General features: G+C 39.8%; 2 protein-coding genes and 1 long non-coding RNA gene across 5 annotated transcripts in view; 1 reads left to right on the top strand and 2 right to left on the bottom strand.

Annotated features, from left to right (window-relative positions):
• ak5 (adenylate kinase 5) overlaps positions 1 to 16,972 on the bottom strand; it is a 118,855-nt gene extending 101,883 nt beyond the window's left edge. The window contains exons 1-5 of the mRNA XM_085141446.1: positions 16,588 to 16,972; positions 15,285 to 15,471; positions 13,315 to 13,482; positions 8,836 to 9,008; positions 6 to 119 (exon numbers count right to left, since the gene is read on the bottom strand). Coding sequence (XP_084997572.1) covers positions 6 to 119; positions 8,836 to 9,008; positions 13,315 to 13,482; positions 15,285 to 15,471; positions 16,588 to 16,647 — 702 coding nt within the window. The 5' untranslated portion in view covers positions 16,648 to 16,972. The remainder of the gene's footprint in view (positions 1 to 5; positions 120 to 8,835; positions 9,009 to 13,314; positions 13,483 to 15,284; positions 15,472 to 16,587) is intronic.
• On the bottom strand, positions 2,340 to 8,829 carry LOC146497381 (uncharacterized). Its single transcript, XR_014870878.1, has 2 exons — positions 3,345 to 8,829; positions 2,340 to 2,503 (listed from the first exon to the last, which is right to left on the bottom strand). It is a non-coding gene; the product is annotated as an uncharacterized LOC146497381 (long non-coding RNA).
• A 2,540-nt stretch (positions 16,973 to 19,512) lies between the features above and the next one.
• The window catches only part of pigk (phosphatidylinositol glycan anchor biosynthesis, class K), a 39,528-nt gene continuing 37,520 nt past the window's right edge, over positions 19,513 to 21,520 (top strand). For all 3 annotated transcript variants that reach the window (XM_085141449.1, XM_085141451.1, XM_085141450.1), the window contains exons 1-3: positions 19,513 to 19,667; positions 19,859 to 19,912; positions 20,016 to 20,107. In XM_085141449.1, the coding sequence (XP_084997575.1) occupies positions 19,602 to 19,667; positions 19,859 to 19,912; positions 20,016 to 20,107 (212 nt within the window). In that variant the 5' untranslated portion in view covers positions 19,513 to 19,601. The remainder of the gene's footprint in view (positions 19,668 to 19,858; positions 19,913 to 20,015; positions 20,108 to 21,520) is intronic.

Genomic DNA, 21,520 nt, shown 5'->3' with positions numbered 1-21,520 from the left:
CTCACCTGGTCCTCAAAGGACAGGGCCTGTCCGACGTCCCGAGGGAACCCATCTATGACGATACCGTTAGCATCCGGGATCTTCATAATCTTCTGCTTTATCTCAGTTATTGTCGTCTCCTGCAAATCATCGAAAGCAACATGATTCATAATTTTCATCACTTGGTGCAGGGAGCTCATTAGATTTTTAATCAATACAAACTGAGTAATTAGCCACTCTCTTGGTGTCCAAAAGCATATTTAACTACACTCACATCTGAGATGCCAAACAGTGGGGGCAGTTTTCTCAGTGAAGAGAAAGACATTGCAATTACAGATCTACACAATTTACGGTTATGATTATAATTCAGAGATAAAAAGATTAATTTTATCAATGGCTTTTGCAGTTTCTCGTGTAGATTCATCAGCACTGTAAATCTGACAAATAATGAAGGGTATCTGATTTGGAGCCATAAATACGGTAAATGAAAAATCCACTATATCATTCATCTGTTCATCCAGCTGTTGTTTAATATTTCTGAATGCAGCTGAATGACTCTGTTGAGAAGTCCTGAGGTCAGAGCGTGCCAGCATCTTTTAGCATCACTTGCTTCCTCTTGGCTGGAGGAGGTCAACATGTTTGAACGCATTTCTCCAGGCAGAATGCACCACATGATACGACAGAGATACACGAGCAATGCTCAGAACTAAAAATAACACGAACAACACAGACATTTAATTTCCCTCCGATTGCAGAGTGTGAGCGGCAGCCTGACAGACTACACAGAGATAAACCTAATCTAGATTCCATAAACCAGATGAATGTATGCTTGTAAGACTAACTCAGAGAATCTGATCTAAGAAAAGCCCTCTGAGCCGCTGCACGTCTCGCAGCAGAGCTCTCGCAGGAATGCGAAGCATCAAACAATTCACCTGAAGCTGCACAGACTCTGGATGCAAAATTACTTCTGTTCAGCCATTTGTTATTTGCAGTATACACGGCAGACTCTGAGTAGCTTTCTAAATAGTGCGGAATAGACTGAGAATAAATAAATGTTTCTCATTCCGTGCTCACTAACAGATCTGGTGTTGCATGATTAGAATTTCCACATCCATCAAATGTCATGCATTTTATTATAGTGTTTCCAACATGTTAATTACATGGTAAGAGACACGTCGTTTGTTCTATTTTTGGTGGAACTATGCATGCATTCATCCCAGTGCACTGTGTAGCTAATGGAGAGTGATTTCTAACTAGTTTAAAGTGGACCTATTATTCTCATTTCCAGCCCCATATTTTCATTCTTGGATTTGACTGGAGTAGCTGTGCATGTTTCACAGTTCAAATTAATCATCTCTGTCAGTGCGCCCCAGGGTGGCTGTGGCTACAATGTAGCTTGCCATAACCAGTGTGTGAATGTGTGCGTGAATGGGTGGATGACTGGATATGTAAAGCGCTTTGGGGTCCTTAGGGACTAGTAAAGCGCTATACAAATACAGGCCATTTACCATTTACCATTCATCTTGTACTGGCTTTTGGTGCAGTCCCTCAGATCAGCCACTTTGTGAAACAAACCATTTTAGCTCGTCTAACTTTAGGAGATTCTTTTACCACAATGCACTGCAGCACAGAAATCCTCCTGAAACATTAAAGCTGGAAGTACATTATTGGGGAACAGGATAAAAGAAAAACAACTATAAAGTCCTCTATACAGATGGATGTCCATTGCATCTGTTGATGTACAACAGCAAAGTGAATTGATCATTATTACTGTGCATTTAAGGAATGGTCCACTATAAACAATATTACAGATAATTCCTTCTTTGAAGAAAGAACTAAAGTAAACTAAAATACCCCTGAATTCTACTCAGTCTCTCTTAAAATGGTGACAATGTTTCATAGTCCAATGACAGTGAAGTGAAGTCAGTGAAGCGATACGGTGGTTCTTTCAGCAGTTTGGTAGAGAAATACTTTTAATGAACAACCTGTGATTTTGTGAACTCACCTGAATCTACCATTTTGTACCAAAACACGAGCACTCAGAGAGCGCAACTCCCCCAGACGGCAAGGCCTACACTAAAACTTTCATGTTTTATGATGTTTTTATTGCAACATGCTGATGTCAGCATGCTGATGTCAGCATGTTGTTGCATCATTGTGACATTGTTGGGTGTGGTATTGAAAAAATAGAAATTGCGTTGTACAGCTCTCTCCATGCCTATATTATTTCTTGAATTTTTCTCTAGGTCAACTTTGACCTTGGTCATTAACAGTGGAGGTCAAGACTCTTGGCCACACCAAGGTCGAGGCTGGTTCTTAGAGGTGATCATGCATTTGCGGTCATGGCGCCTAAACTGTGGAATGATTTGCCTCTCCACATTAGACAGGCTCCTACCCTCAACCTTTTTAAATCCATCCATCCATTCGCTTCTGCTTATCCTTTTCAGGGTCGCGGGGGGCGCTGGAGCCTATCCCAGCTGTCATAGGGCGAGAGGCAGAGTACACCCTGGTACACCCTGCCTCTCTGTCCCTGTGTGTCTTAACCTCCTAAGACCCGAACTCTTCCACGACATGCATTTTTAATTTCTCTTTGATATTTGGGAATATTGGGGCCCGATGAATGTAAAAACAAAGAATTACCAGATTTTTTTAACCTTATTTTTGTTTTTAAGAAAAATGAGAGCCACATATGAGGATAGTCATTTAAAATTTTGATAGAACAGTAGCAGTTTAATGTCCTCGTAAGTGGATATCAGGCCCATGTAGAGCAAAATTGAGTATTTTAGTCTAAATAACCCAAAATGTGATGTCCAGGTCCTAGGAGGTTAAAACACATTTTTACTCACTGGCTTTTAATACTGCATGCGAGTTATTTAGTTATTTATTTGTTATTAGCTATTTGGCATTGATGTTAATTGATATTGCTATTTTATTGTGTGTTATTTTATTGTGTAATTTGTATATTTGCACAGCACTTTGGTCAACACCACTGTTGTAATTAAAAGTGTTATATATATATATATATATATATATATATATATATATATATTTATATATATATATATATATATATATATATATATATATATATATATATATATATATATATATAAAAGAAATAAATAGAAATAGAAGTCTGTGTGTAATATAAAGTTTTTACTGTTTCTCACATTGGTTTGACCTTAACCTGATTTTCACCAAAATGAAATCAGCTCGACCTATTTCTGTTATCTACCATCACACAAAATTTGAAAATGATATCACGAAAACCGGATGCTAGACTGCTAAGAAGCAAAGAGCTACGCAGACAAACAAACTAATTACATACTCTTTGCCTTTGGGGGAGAATTAGCTATAAATGGTACATGCAGGAATCTTAATGTGGGTAAACCCAATCATTTCTGATTCCTGGACATCAAATACTGCCACTCTTTGGATGCAGTAATACTGGAGGGTGCTCTTTTAACACGCAATAAAATCTGTATTTATAAGTTGGAAGAGTGACAACGGAGTTAGGAACAAGTTTCTCAGCCAAAAGGTCGTGCTATGTGCTCCATGTGTGCACTGAAAACTACTACGTTTGGTTTTGCAAAAGGCTGTAATCTGATTTAAAATTTAACAGAACAAATGTCCAGTGGGACAAGCTGGAAGTTTTCATTCACTGTTGGCCATTCAAGCAACAATGCCAAAGGACATGTTGTGTCTGGGAGGCACCGATAGTATTTAGATCTCTGCTCAGTAAATCGACTAATAAAAGTGACTCTGAACTCGTACTCCTAGTAGACAAGTTATTTCTGATTTATTCAGATTAAAATGCCAGAAATCAATTAACAAGTAAGTGCAAAAAGCAGAAGACCATCGACAGTTTTCATATTTACTTAACTTTTTTCAGACTGAGTGTTGACTGAACAATATTTGAGTGTTGCTTGAACTGAGACCAATGAAATTTGCAATGGAGAGTAAAAAAAAAGCCACAAATATTAAAGGACAGAGGTGAAAGCTAGAAATGATGAATACCCATGGAGTCATTTGACCTGGAAATAAATGACAACTGAACCTTTATAATAGTTTAGATTTTTAAGAAAAGATAGATGAGATAGAGTTGCGATCAGAGGTTAACATACAATCAATATGGCCATGAGTGACAGGGTAATTTTGGACTTTTAATGATTTCTTTGCACTTTTCTTTTTCTCACTTGGAACGATAATACAGCCTTGATATACATCCTCCTGAGATCCAGCCTATTCATTTATGTCCTATTCATGGTGCTTCCCTGTGGACAGTGATGCTGGTATCAAAGGCAGTTTTCAGTTCATTGAAAGCTTGAGACTTGAATGGTTCCTGGGCTGTTCACAAAAAGTGTTTCCTTTCACCTGAAGGGATCAGTTTGGGTCATCTTCCAGATCTTGGCAAAGTGGTGACACATCTGAATAACTTGTACTCATGTACAATTGTTTGATGACCTGTTTAGAAATTGCTCCAAGAGATTTTGTAAATCTATAGTTCTCTTTGATCTTCAGTTCCTTGGACTTTCCCATTGTTCTGAGTATAGGTTAATCCAAAAAGTGCTGTCAAACTAATTATTATAATGAGTGTATGTAACCTTCTGACCACAGGCGCAAAAATATACTTTATGTATCCCAAAAGTTTGTCTGTGGTAAACATGGTTAATGTGAGTGTAAGTCTTCCAGCTTTATGTTTAACTCTCAGTCATGACAGCGGTATTCATCTTCTCATCTGTTCCTTTCCATGAAAGCAAATCCATGCACTCCCATGTCAAATGACTTCTTCCATTTCTAAGGCTTCATACTCAACTCTCAAAGTAAACTCCATGACGTCTTGGATCTAAGACTCACTGACAAATGATCAAAATGACTCCAAACTCTTCTTTAAGCAGCTATTATAATTTATAATTAATAAATCTTTTGAATTCATGTGGAATGAAATGGGAGAAAAAATGCACATGACCTCAGACACCGCTAAAGACCAGCTGTGAATCAGTAAGAAGTCCTTGAGTATGCACAAAAACAGTACTGTCATCTGGGCTCTTGTTTAAAGCTTCTGAATAACAGCCTTCTTACACACTCAGGAGCGTTTTTGCCTCCTTCATTATATGCAGAATCATTAAGAAACCAAATTCTAATCTGCTTTGCTAAACTAATTATGGTGGGAAATTAAATACCTAACAGCCGCAAGTCACTTTATCATATCTAATGGGTCTGCAATTTGGCCCACGTTGCCGTTTACCTCACCGGTTGCTGGACTGACATGTAGTGAATGGCGACACGGCGAAGCGATGTCTTACCAGACGTGCAAGTAAGGGATGATAAATGATGAACCAGGCGATTCCTGAAGGTGATTCATGACGCAACAGAACCTGAGAAGTACGTCATTAAGCAGGTGGGGGCTCGCGTCTGTGTTACAATTGTTCAGTGTGCTATATAACCAGTACATTACAGTTTATAGACAATTCGTCTGGGTGTTTTCATTGTGTACATCCGAAAAGTGGGAGTTTCATCGTTTTATACAAAAGATGAACTCTTAATAGCTGCTTTTATATCTTTACAGAAAATATATTTATGTTTAACCAAAGCTTAATACACAGAAGCATTAGTGACATACTTATTTCTCCCAGAGGTTAATACAGGACAACACGTGGCACAAACTCTGGTATCACTCCCCTAGCCTAAAAACCACAAGAGAGAGCGTGCATTTCCTGGTAAGACCTCCAACATCTGAAAAAGTACTTTATCAAAGTGTGCTTCTGCATTTTGTGTTAAACAGTGAAACTCAAGTAGAGTATTTCCCCACAAGTACCACAATGTTTCTGCATCCTTGTTTTATTTGTTCTCTGGTTGTTCTATATATATAAATAGTTTTGCCACTAATCGGACCCTGATCCCACGTCATGTCTTAACAAGACAAGTTGCTTATATCACTAAAGGTAATTGATTTATGAGGAAACAAATGCATCTTGTTTAGACTCAGCCCTGTGCTCACCTACTCTCTGCTAACTTGGCTTTTTGGGATTATGGTCAGGTTTTTGGGCTTCCACTAGATCCAAAGGATAACCAAGGTAAACTTTCACACTGATCAATGAGTACAACTGTAGAAAACTAAACTAAAAATGTTGATAAAAGTGAAATCTTTGGCACAAAGCATTACCTTTACCTGCAGATTCTGCACAGATATGCAGACAGGTTAGACCTGAAGGATACACAAACAGGGGTAGAGAACGCGATCAATGGGACACTAGTCCACTGATTGTGAACTACAGGTTAAAGCCAAGAAATTGTCACTTCACCGTCTTGTTTATCTGGAGTCAAAAGTGCTCATATTTGGACAAGAAGGTGAAGCTGGTGAATGACACTTGAGAATTTAATGGATAAACATGCCTCACTTTAACACCTAAAGTCTACTTAATGATGTAATTGCTTCAAAAAGGCTCCTTTTCAACAGCTTTAGGCTCACAAAAAGGAGTGAATTTAGCTAAAGGCAACATAATGACTCATTGGAAAATAAATATTAGTATGTATGGTACTACATTGTATATTTTCTATTCAAAATTCTCTACAGACATGCTGTGTGTAGATAACTTCCTTTATTTCAGATAAATGAGTGGCATTTCAAATCTGCGTACTGGCAGGAAATTAAACCTGAAGGACGAGCACTCTTTGTTCTTTGTGGTTTTAGGTTCGCACATCTTCTTGCATCACTGGGAGGATTTATTCTTCACAGCATATCTGCAGTGAAATGCGGTCAACTCAAAGACCGTTCTAAAGCTTTTTCAGGATATTTAATAATAGCCCTGGACTCTCTTTAGGGAATTTTATTTACTAAGGTGTGATCCCATGTAAAAATTTACCCTGCTGTCTCTGCTACTGATGACCAGTCTAATACTGATTGGTTAACTGAATCTTATTATTACGGGGTCTTTTTGGTCTTTAACTGTGACAATTCACAGAGAATAATACAAATATGTAATGACACTTGTTGTCATGAGATACAGAATATAAAATGTATTTGGTGGTTGATGCAGCAGCAAAATGAGCCACATCATTTTTGTGCTTTTGAAATAATTTATTTACAATTTTGTGTTGCAGTAAAAAAAAAAAATGAAACTGAATATCTCATGAAAACCCTGTTTCTGCTGATTCTTATAGTCCCTCCACTTTCTGCTCTACACTCCAGGGTGCTCCTCCTGCAGTAGTCTCTAGGCAGGGAGGGCCATTAGTGGGATTTGGGCACACCTGTGAAAGCCTCAGAACTGAGTTTAAATAGGTCTGGCCTCTCTTTCTCCCTCCATCCTAGAAACCATCTGTTCTTACTGACAACACCAATACTGCAAATGGCTTTTTCACGCATCTGCACGTCTGTGACATCACTAATACCTCTCACTCCACCCTCCTCATGTTCATCATCATTTGCTCTTATCTTTTCTACATAAACTTCTAATTATTATCACAACCTTGTCTTGTCAATGTGAATGAGACAGCTTCTGACCCATTAGTACCTTTCACCCTTTGATATATTTAGACTTACATAACTCTGATTATCTGTATGGTGCAGTTACTGCTTTTTCCAAACAGCCTGTTAGTTGGAATAGGTTTGAGCTCCGGTGGGACTCTATGGGAATTTTCACTCCTACAGTTTATTTACCGCGTTCAAAATCAGTTGATCGTTTTTGGCTAAGAGAAGGTGTTTAGCTCAAACTTGCAGCGCACACGTGGTAGTTGAGTCGGATGTGGGTCGGATGACATTCTCACCATAAACAAACCAGTTTCTTCAAAGAGGTCTCGCTGTGGTTGAACTCAAGTGTAAATACCGTGATCACATCTGCACAAACGGGGGAACTGAACCAGAGTTTGATTTAATCTGACAAAACGCAGCAGGTGTGCACCCTTATGCACCCTAAGATGCATTAGTGGCTAAGAATAAGGATGTGTGGGTGGATGGAAGTTGACTGTTTCAGATCATATTGGATATGTTTGAATATTATGGCTGTTATAGCAAACAGCCATAATATTCAAACGGTAACAGTTAGATGACCCATATTTGGTTAAAACACCTGTCTATTTATCATTTTGCAATGGTTTACTCTCTCCACTCTTCTTAGATCCATTTCCAAACCTTAACAACCACAACCCCTCAAAGCATAACCAATTCTTTGAACTGTCCCCTCAAAAGAGGTATTTTCAAGTTCAATCTGCAACGGCTCCACAACTGCGAAGCCAAAAATGGACAACCTTGGGCTCGATGATTAAGAGATACTTGAGAGAATTTTGAAATACAATAAATCTCTGTGTCCAAATCACTAGACCAGAGTGAGATTTGAAAAACGCCTGCTAATCAAAGCTACAGAGCATAAAAAACAGCCTTACAACAATGAGCCTCTGATGTTATTGAGCCAGTTTGTAAAATGTTCAGATGGAAATCTGATGCAACAGAAATGAACCACAACAAATGTTACATCTACTTTAATCCCAAATGAATGTGCCAAACAGGGCGGGGTGCCTTTCAATAACAGATACAACCTTGTTGTAGCACAGGGACAGAAAGGGTTCATGTTAAACACATGTTGCTCTGTATAGTGATTACAAAAGTGGACCTGGTCTCTATAGATTTTCCTCCCAGGCACAATAATTATCCTGAAAAGATGGATGCTCCTAAGACGGACAGAAAAGCCTCTTTCCAACACGCTTGTGATATGGATGCTGCTAATTAGTCCCTTGTTACATGCATGCTGTGATAATGACCTGAGAGTGATTGGACAGGCTTGGCATTCATCCCTCTTCTCATATTCTTTCTGTGTCACCCCCTCCCCTCACCGCTCTCCTTCTCTGTGTCTCTGCTACCTGTGGTGCCAGCTCTCCGTTGGTGATGATTTTAGCGATCAGGCTCCACTTTCGGTTGCTTGTGGCGTTGTGGATCATCTTCTTTCTCAGCAGCTCGCCCACAGACATGTACTGGAAGCCGTAGCGCTCGGCAATCTTCAGGCTCTGCGTTCCTTTGCCACTGCCAGGGCCACCTAGGCACAAAGGGAGAGCTGTTGATGTTTTGGGAAAATTTTTGTTGTGTGTGCATGTGTGCGCGCGAGAAGGTGTGAAACATTATGCGTGTGGGCGTGCTAGCGTAGGCGCGTGTGTGTATGAGTGAGAGATACTCAGGGTTTGTGAGACTGTGTGTGTGCATGAGTCTGCTTGTGTTTGCACGTAAGTGGGAGGGTGTTTGGGACTAAACTATGTGTCTCTCCATAACTGTGTGTTATGGTATATGTGTGTGCAGGGGGAGAAGGGAGTGTGTGTGTGTGTCTGAAACAGGTATGTGTGAACCTCCTACATTTGATAACAAATAATCATTTTCACTGTTTTAACAGGATAAGGACGTGCAGAGGAGGGATAGGCTGTCTTAGAGCAACACGGATTTACACATAAAATAATCCCAGTTCAGTAAAACACACATGTTGAGTTAAAATGCCTATAATGAAATCAAATCATTATCATTCATGTATTTAATTGCCGCAAGACAAACATTATACACAATTTGTTAGGTTTCAGCCCATTAAAAGATTTCACTTGGCTTTTACAGGCCTGACAACCTGAGTGCTGTTTGAGTGTTATCACAGAAATGGTGCATGCCCCAAAGTCTGAAAGCCATTCCAGAGTGAAGAAAGGTGAAGCCACTTTAAGAAATGATTTTAAAAAGATGAAGAGTGTGCAACCAAGTGCAGAAAATAAGTGAAAATTGGTGGTTAGATTTAAATTCTGAAAACAGTTTCAGTGAAACAGCAAATCCCTTTTTCAACACTGACATCAAGGCAGGCAGTATCTGGGTTCATCTTATAATTAGTTATCATAATTAGAATATTCTTGGGTGGTGTAGGGTTTATATCACAATGGACTACAGCAATCAAGGCCTCGGGATGCTTTAAACAAAAGGCTCCTGAGATTCAGCTACGATGGAAGCTGTGCCCAAAATGTCCATGTGTAAAGTATGTGTGCAATAAGCACAAAATCATAAATATATTTAGAGAAGAAGGTTATCCTCAATCCTATGACTATTTTGTCTCATCATGTAAAGGTCTGATGCAAAAGACGTAGCTTCTGCGTCTGAAAAGTGACGCAGATGAAATGGTATGCATAGAAAGCTACCGAACTTGTGACCGACAACCCTCTTCTGCATGCAGTGTCTTTGCATTCTCAGTCAGCTCCAGGGATTGAAGTAGGATTCCTGTCCCACTGCTATTCTTGATGCACGCTAACATCGGCCATGAACACCGCAGTCTACCTTGCATCGCTCGAACATAGTGGGTAAACCTTACCACAGTATTGCATACTAACCTGCTCTATATTATACAAAACTGCATAGTTTTTTTTTTCAAAAAATTTCAAAACATGGAAAAAACACAACTCCAGCAGCACATCAGGTATACAGAAGATCCAAATCTGATTTTATTTTAAGAACAGAACGTCACCTGAGCTTTAAATTTCCAGTTTCTCAAGTCCTTAGCAATGAAAATAATCTCATCAAATAATCTCTCTTCTGTCCTCTCGTTCTTACATCCTTCTCCATCTCTCAGAGTGAACTTATCCCACACCAACTTTCTTTCTCCCTGGGAAATATAGCCTCTGTACCTTTAACTTGCAGACAAAATACATGTGAAACTGCACAGAAGCAGTTTGTTTTGGGAGATATTTGTTGAGCTGCCTGGAACATTTGAAATTCCTTGCCAGTTGTAAACATCATCCCATTTGTGCTTGCTTATGTTTTGTAGTGCTAGACAGCCCCCCCCCCCCCCCCCCCAGCTATGCCAATGTTCTACAAACACAACTGTATTGGAATCTGCAGCATGAATGCATCAAAGCCATGAGAAGGGGACTTGATCTGCTAAAGGTGTAAGTGGCTGTGAGATTACCTTATTTCTTAGTACAAAGAAAACTATCCCCATTGGCAGGAATCAGCAAGTGGCCCTCTTTACAATATGATCTATTGAATTGCCTATCAGACTCAATTACTCGTTAAATGAATACAACAAACACACCACTCCAGATACGCTTGGTTTCAACAGTGATGCCATATTTTAAAAGAGAGGCAATACTATGTAAAGAGCCAGAAACATACAGAAATTTATAACTTTCCTTTGTGTATTTATAGTCCTTTTGTTATAAATCTCCATCACTGTGAAATAGTGCATAAATGCACTAAATTAAGGAGGGAATTTCCATTTTCTTACCTATTTCAGTGGTTGCATATCAAAAATGTTCGTAAAAATGCCAATAAAGAGGATCAGACTGTCATGACCCTGTGCCTTCTCTGTATGGCTACAAGTGTTTTTGTTGTGCTGCCTCTCTCTCTCCCCTCCCGCGCACTGCGCTCTACCGGGGCGGAGTCATGACGGCTCCAGCCCCTGGCTCGGACACCTGCAAGCAATCATCTCATCTCATTCACTTCTTAAGGCGGCTGCTGAGAGTGCTTCTTCGCTGGATTATTGTGTAACGCTCATCAGTGTCATTGCAAGTCTGAGCTTTTTCCCGAGTTTCTTTCGTGCTGCAACTTACCTGTTCTTCCTCCCTGTGCCAGATTTCTCGCCAGCCTGAGGACCGTGAGCTAAAAGCCGGAGTCCGAGCTACCTGAGCTTCAGTGAAGGATTGTGTACATAGCCCGTCCCCTTCCCGTGCCTGTGTTCCCCGGAGACCCTCTTCCTGTGCTCCCTCACCTGTATATATCCGCACCTGGTGTCTGTGTGTAAATAAATTGTGAACTTAAGTGACGGTCTGCCTCCGAGTCGCTCCTGAGCCTGACACAGACAAAGGCAGTGGAGAAAAGCTCTGGTGGTCTAAGTGCTGAAAACCTGAACAGAAGGAAAACGGCTTAACAAAAAGTAATGAAGGCTATCAAGTCTGTAAGCTCTGAGCAAAGGACCCCAGCAGAGGTAATAAAAGAAATGTTGAGACTAACGAGGGGCAACAGAAAGCACATCTTACAAGAAAAGCAGACCATTACTCACTGCAGCTATTTATAGATCCGACAATTAACAGAGCAATAGTAGGAGGCCAGATAAAATATAGTAATATGAATATATGTAATAATTAATATCAATATTACAAAACTGAAGTTATGTGAAGCATAATTTCTCACCTATTTTTTTCTTTTCCATGTCACCATATCAGCTTGACTTTTATTGATTACCCCCAAATGTCTATACATTTAATCAAAAATTGCCATTCAGCATAAGGTTTAACATTAAAGAATAGCAGTGGAAGGATCCCAGTGTAGCAAATGTATGCCTCATCCTTCATTTGATTATTCTGTTATCTTTGACACAGTCTTTCCCACAGTCCTCTCAATGACACGCATCTGTCAAACTGTCTCTCTCGTGAACCTGACAGACAAAACATTTTCCCATGATCCTCTACAGAGATGACAGCTGATGTCATCCTGTTTATTTCCCCTTTAAAATAGGCCACAGTGTGCTCACGGAGAAGAGCTCGGAACCAGCTTTGTGTAGCAAGTACAAAAAAACTATCATCCACTCTACGGGGTGTGAAAATCCCAGAGCGAAACATACTACGGCGGAGGACCGTTAAAAGGTTCTTAACAGAGACTGGACTGCTTTTTGTGCTTAATTAAAAAGCTCTAAGAAACTATGTTAAAAAAAAGAGTTCATAAATAACATTTTTTCAGTCTAGCTGAAACAGTCATTACTCTTACTGTGCAGCTGCCACACTTAATTTATAAGATTAATGAATGTATTTGACAGGTTAATGGAGGCACGTCAGGAAAATCAGATTAGGAGAGCGTGAGTGTCTAACATAGTGAGTGACATGACATAAGATCTACCCTGCTGACACTAGTGTAGAGAGGGGGAGTCATATTTAAATACTAGGAAAAACATGTTGCCAGTGTTTTTCTTGGTATTTAAATACCAGGAAAAACACTGGTAATTGTTTAAGCCTGATTCATAGTTTCCTGTCCAGGCCATTATTTTCTAGATCAGCAAGGCAAATAAAAGCCTCCACTCTGTAATTTTGCTGATCTTTTAGTACAAATGGATGCAGCTGTAGTCCCAGCAATGTTATCCTCTGTTAACACACAAACAGAAAGCATCTTACTTGCTGTTTAGAATCTAGTGGAAAACATGATTCACCAAAGAATCTGGATGAGAGCTTGAAATCCAATACATCAGATTAGGAAAATAATATAAAATAGCCTGACCCTGATTTTGCCTCAAAGTTTCCTCATTCTTTTGTGAGTGGATGCTATTTATAGTTACAGTAACTGCGCTTTGTTTGTTTTGGGTATTTTTTTGTGTGTCTGTTGTAATGGTTCTTTACCAATGACGAGGATGACTTTAGGTCGTGGTCTGGATGGATCGAACACCTCGTACTCCTCTATGAGCTCCGCCGTCTCCGACAGGTCGGAGTCGCTCTCGATGGAGAACTGGCTGATGGGAGGGAGGCGGTCGTACCGTCTGTAGGGGAAATTGGGGCTGTCTGGCAACACTGTGACACACAGACAAACACATACACACACAGAAAGTGTTAAATAAGCAAAACAGGCCGGCTTTTATCTGTGTATTGATGAACTTCTCAAACCATTCGTGTCTGCTGATTTACTCGGCTAAACAATGCTACAAGTCTGCGCTGTCTTTTTAGATGTGCAGTTGTGACTTTATTTCAGGCTCTCATTTCAGAAGAAAACCCCCAAATAAATCATGTCTGTTTCAACAAACAGTAAATTAGAGATGAAGCGGTTAGAGTGATAAATTTAAACAGAGCTTCTTCATTCGGTTTGGTAATTATCCTGCTGTCTCTGGTGATGAAAGCATCGCTTATACAGCTTCGACAACAATAACACAGTTAGCAAAGATAGAAATAACAAGTGCGAGTTTCTCCAACAGAAGCAGGAGCTGTTATAGTTTTCGTGTGTCATCTGCTTACACAGGATAGTATTGACCATACAGTTAGTAGCAAGGACAACACATGACAATGCATGCACTCGTCGCATCGGAAGAGACCAGAGGATGTTTTATGTAAACAGTTCAGCTTGTTAAAATTAAAACAGTTTAATTTAACTTAACATGCCACAACTTAAAACTTTCAACATATCAGTAAGGTAATCATGCCAAGATAAGAATAAATGAGTGTGGGCTTCCCTTGCAGCTATATTTATTTTTTCATTTTTGGAGGCTGTCAAAAGGCAACAGAAATCAACAACCCTGATAAGCCTACAGTTCCCAGCAGATAAACACTGCAGCAGGCAAAGTTTCCAGGTTCTTTTGCCACAATATTACAAGAAGAGGAAGTCAAATATAAAAAAATAAAATGTCGTCACGAAATGTTTTTGAACTAATGAACTGTAGAGCTATACATCTGTGTTATCTGCATGGCATGGGTGAAATTTGTTTTGGTTTTCATGTGTCCCTGCTGTGTACATTACTGCTGCGCTTCAAAGAAAAGGTGAATGGCTGAACTGGAAAAAGTCATTAGCTTATGACAGCTGTAACTGAACTGCACTTTGCTTTGCAAATTCAAACAGAGTTTTGCATATATGGGACTTCCTGCTGGGAATCAATAACTGATGAATGGAGAGACTTTTTTTTCATATACCTGCTCAGACTAATATTTAGCTACGTGTATTCCACAGGACAGTGACGGTAGCACAGCTTTGATCTATGCACGCTGTCTTTGAACAGGAAGCAGGAAGGTTTCCTTCCAAAGATTTTAATCAGTTTTGTAGATGTGGTTTTGGTTGTATATGATCTTATCTATGTGTCTAAAATCTATGTGAAGTACGGCTATAGTTTGCACTAAAGTGCTAGAATAAAAACCATCTTCTCTCATTGCGCTCTGAAAGTTTTTTCCTATCTCTCGCTCCAAGACAGTGGTAACAATTTTAACAATGTATATGTACAGGGAAGCTTCTGGGCTCAGCACAAACATCAAAACCCTTTCTCATCAAGCAGGGAGCCATATTGGTGTGAAATAAAGATGTGCACTGCTGTCGGCTTTCTTAGAAAGAAGGCAGGAGCCAAAAAGTAGAAATGCTGGCATCTTTTATTGTGCCAAGAAACGTTGCCAAAAATAGAATGGGATGAATCGCAGCGCCAATTAATCTGCCAAAGACTTTTAGTCAACTAAAGACATAAAATAGAGCATTCCCAGAGCCTGATCACGCAGTGGTTACAAACCTGTAGGTGAAATTTACACCCAACGAAAGCAAGAAAAAAATGTATTTAAGTATTTAAACAAATCAGCCAAGCAACTAATTGCTTAAGCTCTAATCTGTTTCATTGCCTCCTCACCATTTCTGAAGAGGGACCTGCGTGACTGGCCTCCATTGAGAGGAGGAAGTGACTTCTTCTCCTGGCCCACAAAAGTATCCCACCGCACCTTTTCTGGTCCTCCGAGCTCTCTGGCTTTCTTCAGACAGCCTTCCAAGTATTCAATGGGGTCATCGGGCCGGTAGTACATCAGACCTGTGAGCAGGCTCTGGAGGAAACAGTGGCGGAAGATATTATGATGTATACAGTTTCATACAATATTTAGAGAAGGGATGTTCACTGTGGCAGTGCTGCAGCTTTGTTACGATGTGCTGCTGTGGAACAGCGTGGCAGTGCTCGAACACACCACCTTAATGAGGGGAAGTTTTGAACTGCAGAGCATGGTTGCCTTAGCCCGGCTCCACCAGAGCAATAAAAATCTCATTTTGTCAGAAGTCCATGAAATTGGCCTCAGCCTGACAAATACACACATACCCCTGATGACCTTGGTGTTATTGTCGAGCAGCACTGACTGTGATGAATATGAAAGCGAACTCGACAGCCAAAACACAAGCGTATGTTTGTGTGACACTTGTCCTCTCGATCCTGTTTTCAAAACAATACCTTCCTCTGGGATTTCATCTCCACCCTCACTAACATCTCCCACCAGCAGCACGCTGTGAAGTTTCCTGAAAACAATTTGACGTGCTCATTTTCCGATAATGAATACACTGTTACAGGAGCAGCAGTGTAAGGAATGAAACGCAAAGGCAGTTATGATGATGACGACGACGATGTGCCACTTCAGTGCTCAATGTAATTTGAACTGACTGTAAATAAACAGGCACTGATTGCTTGCATACATTAGCTTGACTGCAGCAGGGGAATGAGTGTAATTAAGAGGATGAGCCAATTTAGCATCCCCTCGGGAGAAAGAATATATTTCATTATCATATTCCTGTGAGCTCTGATATGTGTCGCTGCTTAGGAATTAATCAACTTAATCGGACTTTGTATCTCTTTCACCAGCTATGACCATCTGTAACTTTCGTATTTGCATAATATCCCAGCAGACTTCAATAGCGGTTAAATAGCAGTTATATATATACGAGGGAGTTTGTAAAATTATGATTTCCCCTCTTATTTTAAGCCACTGTTTAATCCTGAAATACGCTTTCAGCCCACGTGATCCGCACCTCCATCTACCGTCAGATAACGTAAAGGAAGGATCTTTACCGTGACTCTGTCATGCATTTTGCAATGCATGGAACATGAATCTTAGTGTACTCTCCCTGAGCGCGAAACATACCCAGTTTGTCTCTTCAAAGCGTGCACCAGCTCTCACCTCAAATAGTTGAGGTATCTCCCGCCGCGCGAGATACTCCTTGGCATCGTTGGTATTCATCTCTAGACGGAAATCCTCTGAAATGACAACTTCTCCGAAGCGTTTGATTTTCTTTTCCTTTCTTCAGATCGGTGCAGTAATCTTTGGTTAATAACCGAGCTCCGGACAGACTCCCGCTCAGCGCATTTTTGCCTCCTGTTTGTACTTTACAACTGAATTCCTGCAGGCAATTCCACCGCGCCACCCTCCTCGCTCGCTGATGCAGATGCGTGGCTTGTCCGTCTTCCCTTCTACAGCGGACTGTTTCCAGCACGCACCGACTGTTTGTGTGTGTGCGTGTATGTGCCTTGACGTTGGGTTGGCACAGAGGTTGCGCGCTGTGTGCCAAAAAGCGCACGCACCGCCTCTGCTCTACATTTTCAATCGTTCCTCCTCAGTCTTGAAAGTTGGTGTTGATTCATGATTAATTCGATTGTGGGTTATAAAATGATGGAATAAAGCGGATCAAATATGGTAGCGTCTACATATAGCTGAAATATTCTACTTTTAATTTAAACTTTTGAAAAAATTGCTTATCAGATACGAGTCCATAAGAATAGGAATTTTGAATATGTTTATTTTAAGTAACCATATTTTGTTACTAAAATAATTGTGTTTCAATTCAGTGTTTGTAATGGAGTAGTTTTACTTTGGTAGCACTTTATTAAGCATTAGTAAGGTATTAGCAAGTGTTTAATGTTACTATTAATGTTTACTGTTATACCATCTACTACATCAGTGCTAGTAATAATCATAACCATAATCCTAGTCATAATAATATATATTTATAAATGGCAAACTAAGGAGGAGTAGTTCTATATAAAAGATGAATTTACCACTTGCTAATGCCTTACTAATACCTTAACAATGCTTAATAGTGTGACATTATTATATTATTATATATATTATTATTACTTCTTCTGAAATGAGAGATATTTATTGACTCCAGAAAAATAAATGGATGGATCTATCCATTTTCCTTCCCTCATCCAATTAGGCTGCTGCAGTCTATTCCAGTGGGTGGGGTGGGGGTGAGGGGTGGTCTGATTTTCTTAATATTTCCATTACTTCCAGAGAACAAAACATGCAACATATCCCAATGCCCACTGAAATGTGTGTCAGTCTTTACGTCACATTTTTATTGCAATTGTAAATAGCTTTGTAAATAAATGACTTTGAAACTCCACACGCATACATACAAAGAAGCTCACTAGACTTTTGTAAAGACAACTTTGAAATTGTGGCATCATTGAATTGACTAACAGAGTGGAATAACCCGCACAACCTAACTTTAGGTGCAGCTAAATATAGCTGGATAATCTCTTAAATTGCTTAACAATGTATATTTTTGTTTGGGGTTGGGTGGAAAAGTTCAGCAAAAGGTGGATTCCACTGGACAGTCAGTCAAGCTTTTTTAGGCAACCCAGGAAGGAAGGTCACTTTGATTTCCTGGTTTGTTCCATAGGATTTGATTCTTAATGCCTCTAATCCTCTTGACCACTAGACAACGGACTCATTTGTTATATCACATAACATGAGATTAGTTCAGTCACATCAATGCTTTAGAAAGCAATTATCATTCTAACGTGTTACCATTTCATACCAGAATCAGTTACTGCAGCTTGAAAATAAAATGCTAATTTATGGACTGAAGTTGAGTATTGAGCAGATGTACGCTGCTGAGACCTGCTTTGTTAGAGCAGTTAACAAAGGACACTACCATGATGAGCTCCTAGCAGGCACAATACTTGAGGAAGCAGGTCAAAAAGTTGCAGAATCAGGAGATGTACTGAGGATTAAAGTGGCTGGCAGTCCTGCAAAGGCTCCCTGCAGTGTGTCAAAACTGATTTTGATGCTGGTTTCCCAGAAAACCTTCTGTGTGCTGGGTTGTGAAGTTGCATTAGAATTGCATGGAAGATATGTAGCTCTATTTCACAGTGGGCCCCTGGACTATTTGACTTCTTTAGCTGTAACATGACAAGACTTTTAATGTCTACTGCCTGTAATATACTTGTCACTTTTCATTACTGAGTCCCTGACCAATTAGCTAACAAGGGCAACTGAATATGAAGCTGTCAGCATCACTTGATGACTTTTTCTCATCAGGGCACCAGTCATATCTGGCAGAATGATGATGATGTCAGGTGTACTGCGGCCTCTTGTACTTAAAATAAGCAACCACACAAAGGGTTTTTTTCTTGTATTTTTCTTTGGAATTAAAAATTGATGTCAATGAAAACAAACCAGCAGACAATAAAACAAACAAGGAAATAAAGAAACAGAGAACATGAGCTTAACGTATGGATGGCGACCCTCGAGGAGAAACTAACACAACTGCTGCAACTGATTAACTAATAAAGTTAAAAAAAACATTTTAAATTTCTATAAATTTCTCCAATAAGCCTTTTTTTTTATACAGAAACATTGTTTTTTTCTCCATTTACAAACATTAATTACTAGATCTAGAAAACGTTCATATGATGACGACGAATTCCGTCATTTGAAGGAGGAAACCTAACATTAACCCGTGCGTGCAAGCATGACCCTTCAGTGGTATGGGAACAGGATTAACTTGAATTAGGTTAGTTATTCTAAAATAATAAGTAAGCAAGCGATTTAAGGTTTTATTTATATTAATGTTTTATTTTTATTTCTCATAAACATATTATGTTTGTGCTCTTCTTGTTATATGTTGTATGTTTTACTGCTGTGTTACACGAGCCTTGCGCAAGTAATAGATATATTAGATATACAATGGCTATGCACTTAAGTAGATCAGAAACAAATGACAAGTAAACCTGCAGTCTCGAGAGAAAACTCAATTTGTTTTAAAGCTGCTAACCCCCACCGCATTTTCTCCGTCTCATCTTCCACATCAAAACCTTTATTTTGAAAATGTCTGCCACCGGAAACACTTGCTGAGTGGATCCACCGGTTTTCACTTCCTACATGTCCACTGCTAACAGAGCTGCACAATGAAAATACTAACTTTATTAGGATTATTTTCAGCATGCTTTTTAGCAAACAGCATCAACATCGAGGTGAGTTTATTATGTTCACGTAGCTCCGGTTTTCCCTTCGGTTTGTTGCATTTTTAGGCAGAAACATCGTTGTCATGTTAGCCAGCCCTGCTGTCATGCTAGCTTTGTTGACGCTGAATATACTTGCTTATACGACCCCAAATCCCGATAAAACATAAATAATTATTCACTTTCTTTCGGTTATTTCACAGAATAGCGCAGGGCAGTTCTTCAGCAGTGGGCATACGAACAATTGGGCCGTTCTGGTGAGTGTTTTTTGATTTTTCAGGTTGAGTAAATGCTAATAGATGATGTTAGGAGCAACAGAAGACATATATGTGCATCTTCTTCATTTGCCTTTATTAACAGGTGTGCACATCCAGATTCTGGTTCAACTACCGACATGTGGCAAATACTCTATCTGTGTACAGAAGTGTGAAGAGGCTAGGCATCCCTGACAGGTAATAATAATAATAATGATAACTTGATTTGTATAGCACCTTTTAAAACACACAGTTACAAAGTGTTTCACACTCGGGATAAAACCACACATTTAGGGTAAGAATATAAGTTCCAGCACACAGACACACAAACAAGCATATGGTGTTGCTATGGTCAAATATAATGGGAGAAATATTAGGGAAAACCAACTACTGATTCAGCCCATTTGATAGGCTGATGAAAACTTGTGTGGCTTCTAATATAAGAGCATGCTTAAGAGACCCTGTTCAGACAGTTGGAAGGACTGGCAATGAAAGGCTTTATATGTTGTTAATAAATTTTTAAAAAAAGCATTCTGCATTTCACTGGAATCCAATGAAGGGAAATAAGAATAGGGCTTATATGTAGGTGCCCGCTAGTTTTTAGAGGCAACCTAGCAGTTGTGTTCTGGGCTAAGGAGGAAATGCACATGAAAAGTGAGTTATCAAGGCATGTGAAAATAAAAGTGTGTATTGAAAGTTCAAAATTACTGGATAACAGTAAAAGTTTCACTCACCTATGGTCACCAGCTGTGGGTACAAGCAGCAGAAATAGGCTTCCCCTGAATTGTGGCTAGCCTCTCCCTTAGAGATAGGGTGAGAGGTTCAGTCATCCGGGAAGGGCTCAGAGTAGAGCCGCTGCTCCTCCATATTGAAAGGAGCTAGTTGAGGTGGTTCGGCATCTGATAAGGATGCCTCCTGGGTGAGGTGTTCGGGGCATGTCCCACCGTGAGGAAGCTCCGGGGCAGACCCAGGACACGCTGGAGAGATTGTATCCTTCGGCTGGCCTGGGAACGCCCTGGTGTTCCCCAGGACAAGCTGGAGAAGGTGGCTGGGGAGAAGGAGGTCTGGGCCTCTCTGCTTAGGCTGCTGCCCCTGTTTCTCAGCCCCAGATAAGCGGAAGAAGATGGATGGATGGATCATAGTTAAAAAAAGAAAAAAAAAAACAAGACTGGATGAGCTTTGAGGTGTGATATGCAAATTTTAAATGCTCAAAATATCATCAGGGTTCTTAGCAGATGATTTGTATTTATGACAAGAGAGCTGATGTAATAACTGACCTCTATACAGAAGTTTTTAGGGCGAACATGAGAACTTAAATTTTGCCAGGGTTGAGATGAGGTATTTGAGGTCGAAAAGGCTATTGAGGTTGTTAAGCTTAGCCAAAAAGTACCATTGTGTATTATAAGCATAGAAATGCTAGGAGAAGCTGTCATGTAGAGGGGCAACAGGCATAAAGACAGCCCTGAACGACTCCACAAGTGAAGGCCGGGGATACTTATTAATATGAATTCTGAAGTGTCTGTCAGATGTAGTCAGGCATAACCAGTGTAACAGATTTAGTTCTATTTCAGATGTTAAATTATAATTTGATGGTAGAGATAGGGGTGAGTA

This window comes from Neolamprologus multifasciatus, chromosome 18 (assembly GCF_963576455.1).
Source record: "Neolamprologus multifasciatus chromosome 18, fNeoMul1.2, whole genome shotgun sequence".
Classification (NCBI taxonomy): Eukaryota; Metazoa; Chordata; class Actinopteri; order Cichliformes; family Cichlidae; genus Neolamprologus; species Neolamprologus multifasciatus.
The sequence above is the reverse complement of the archived record's forward strand: the minus strand, read 5'-3'. Positions and strand labels throughout refer to the sequence as shown.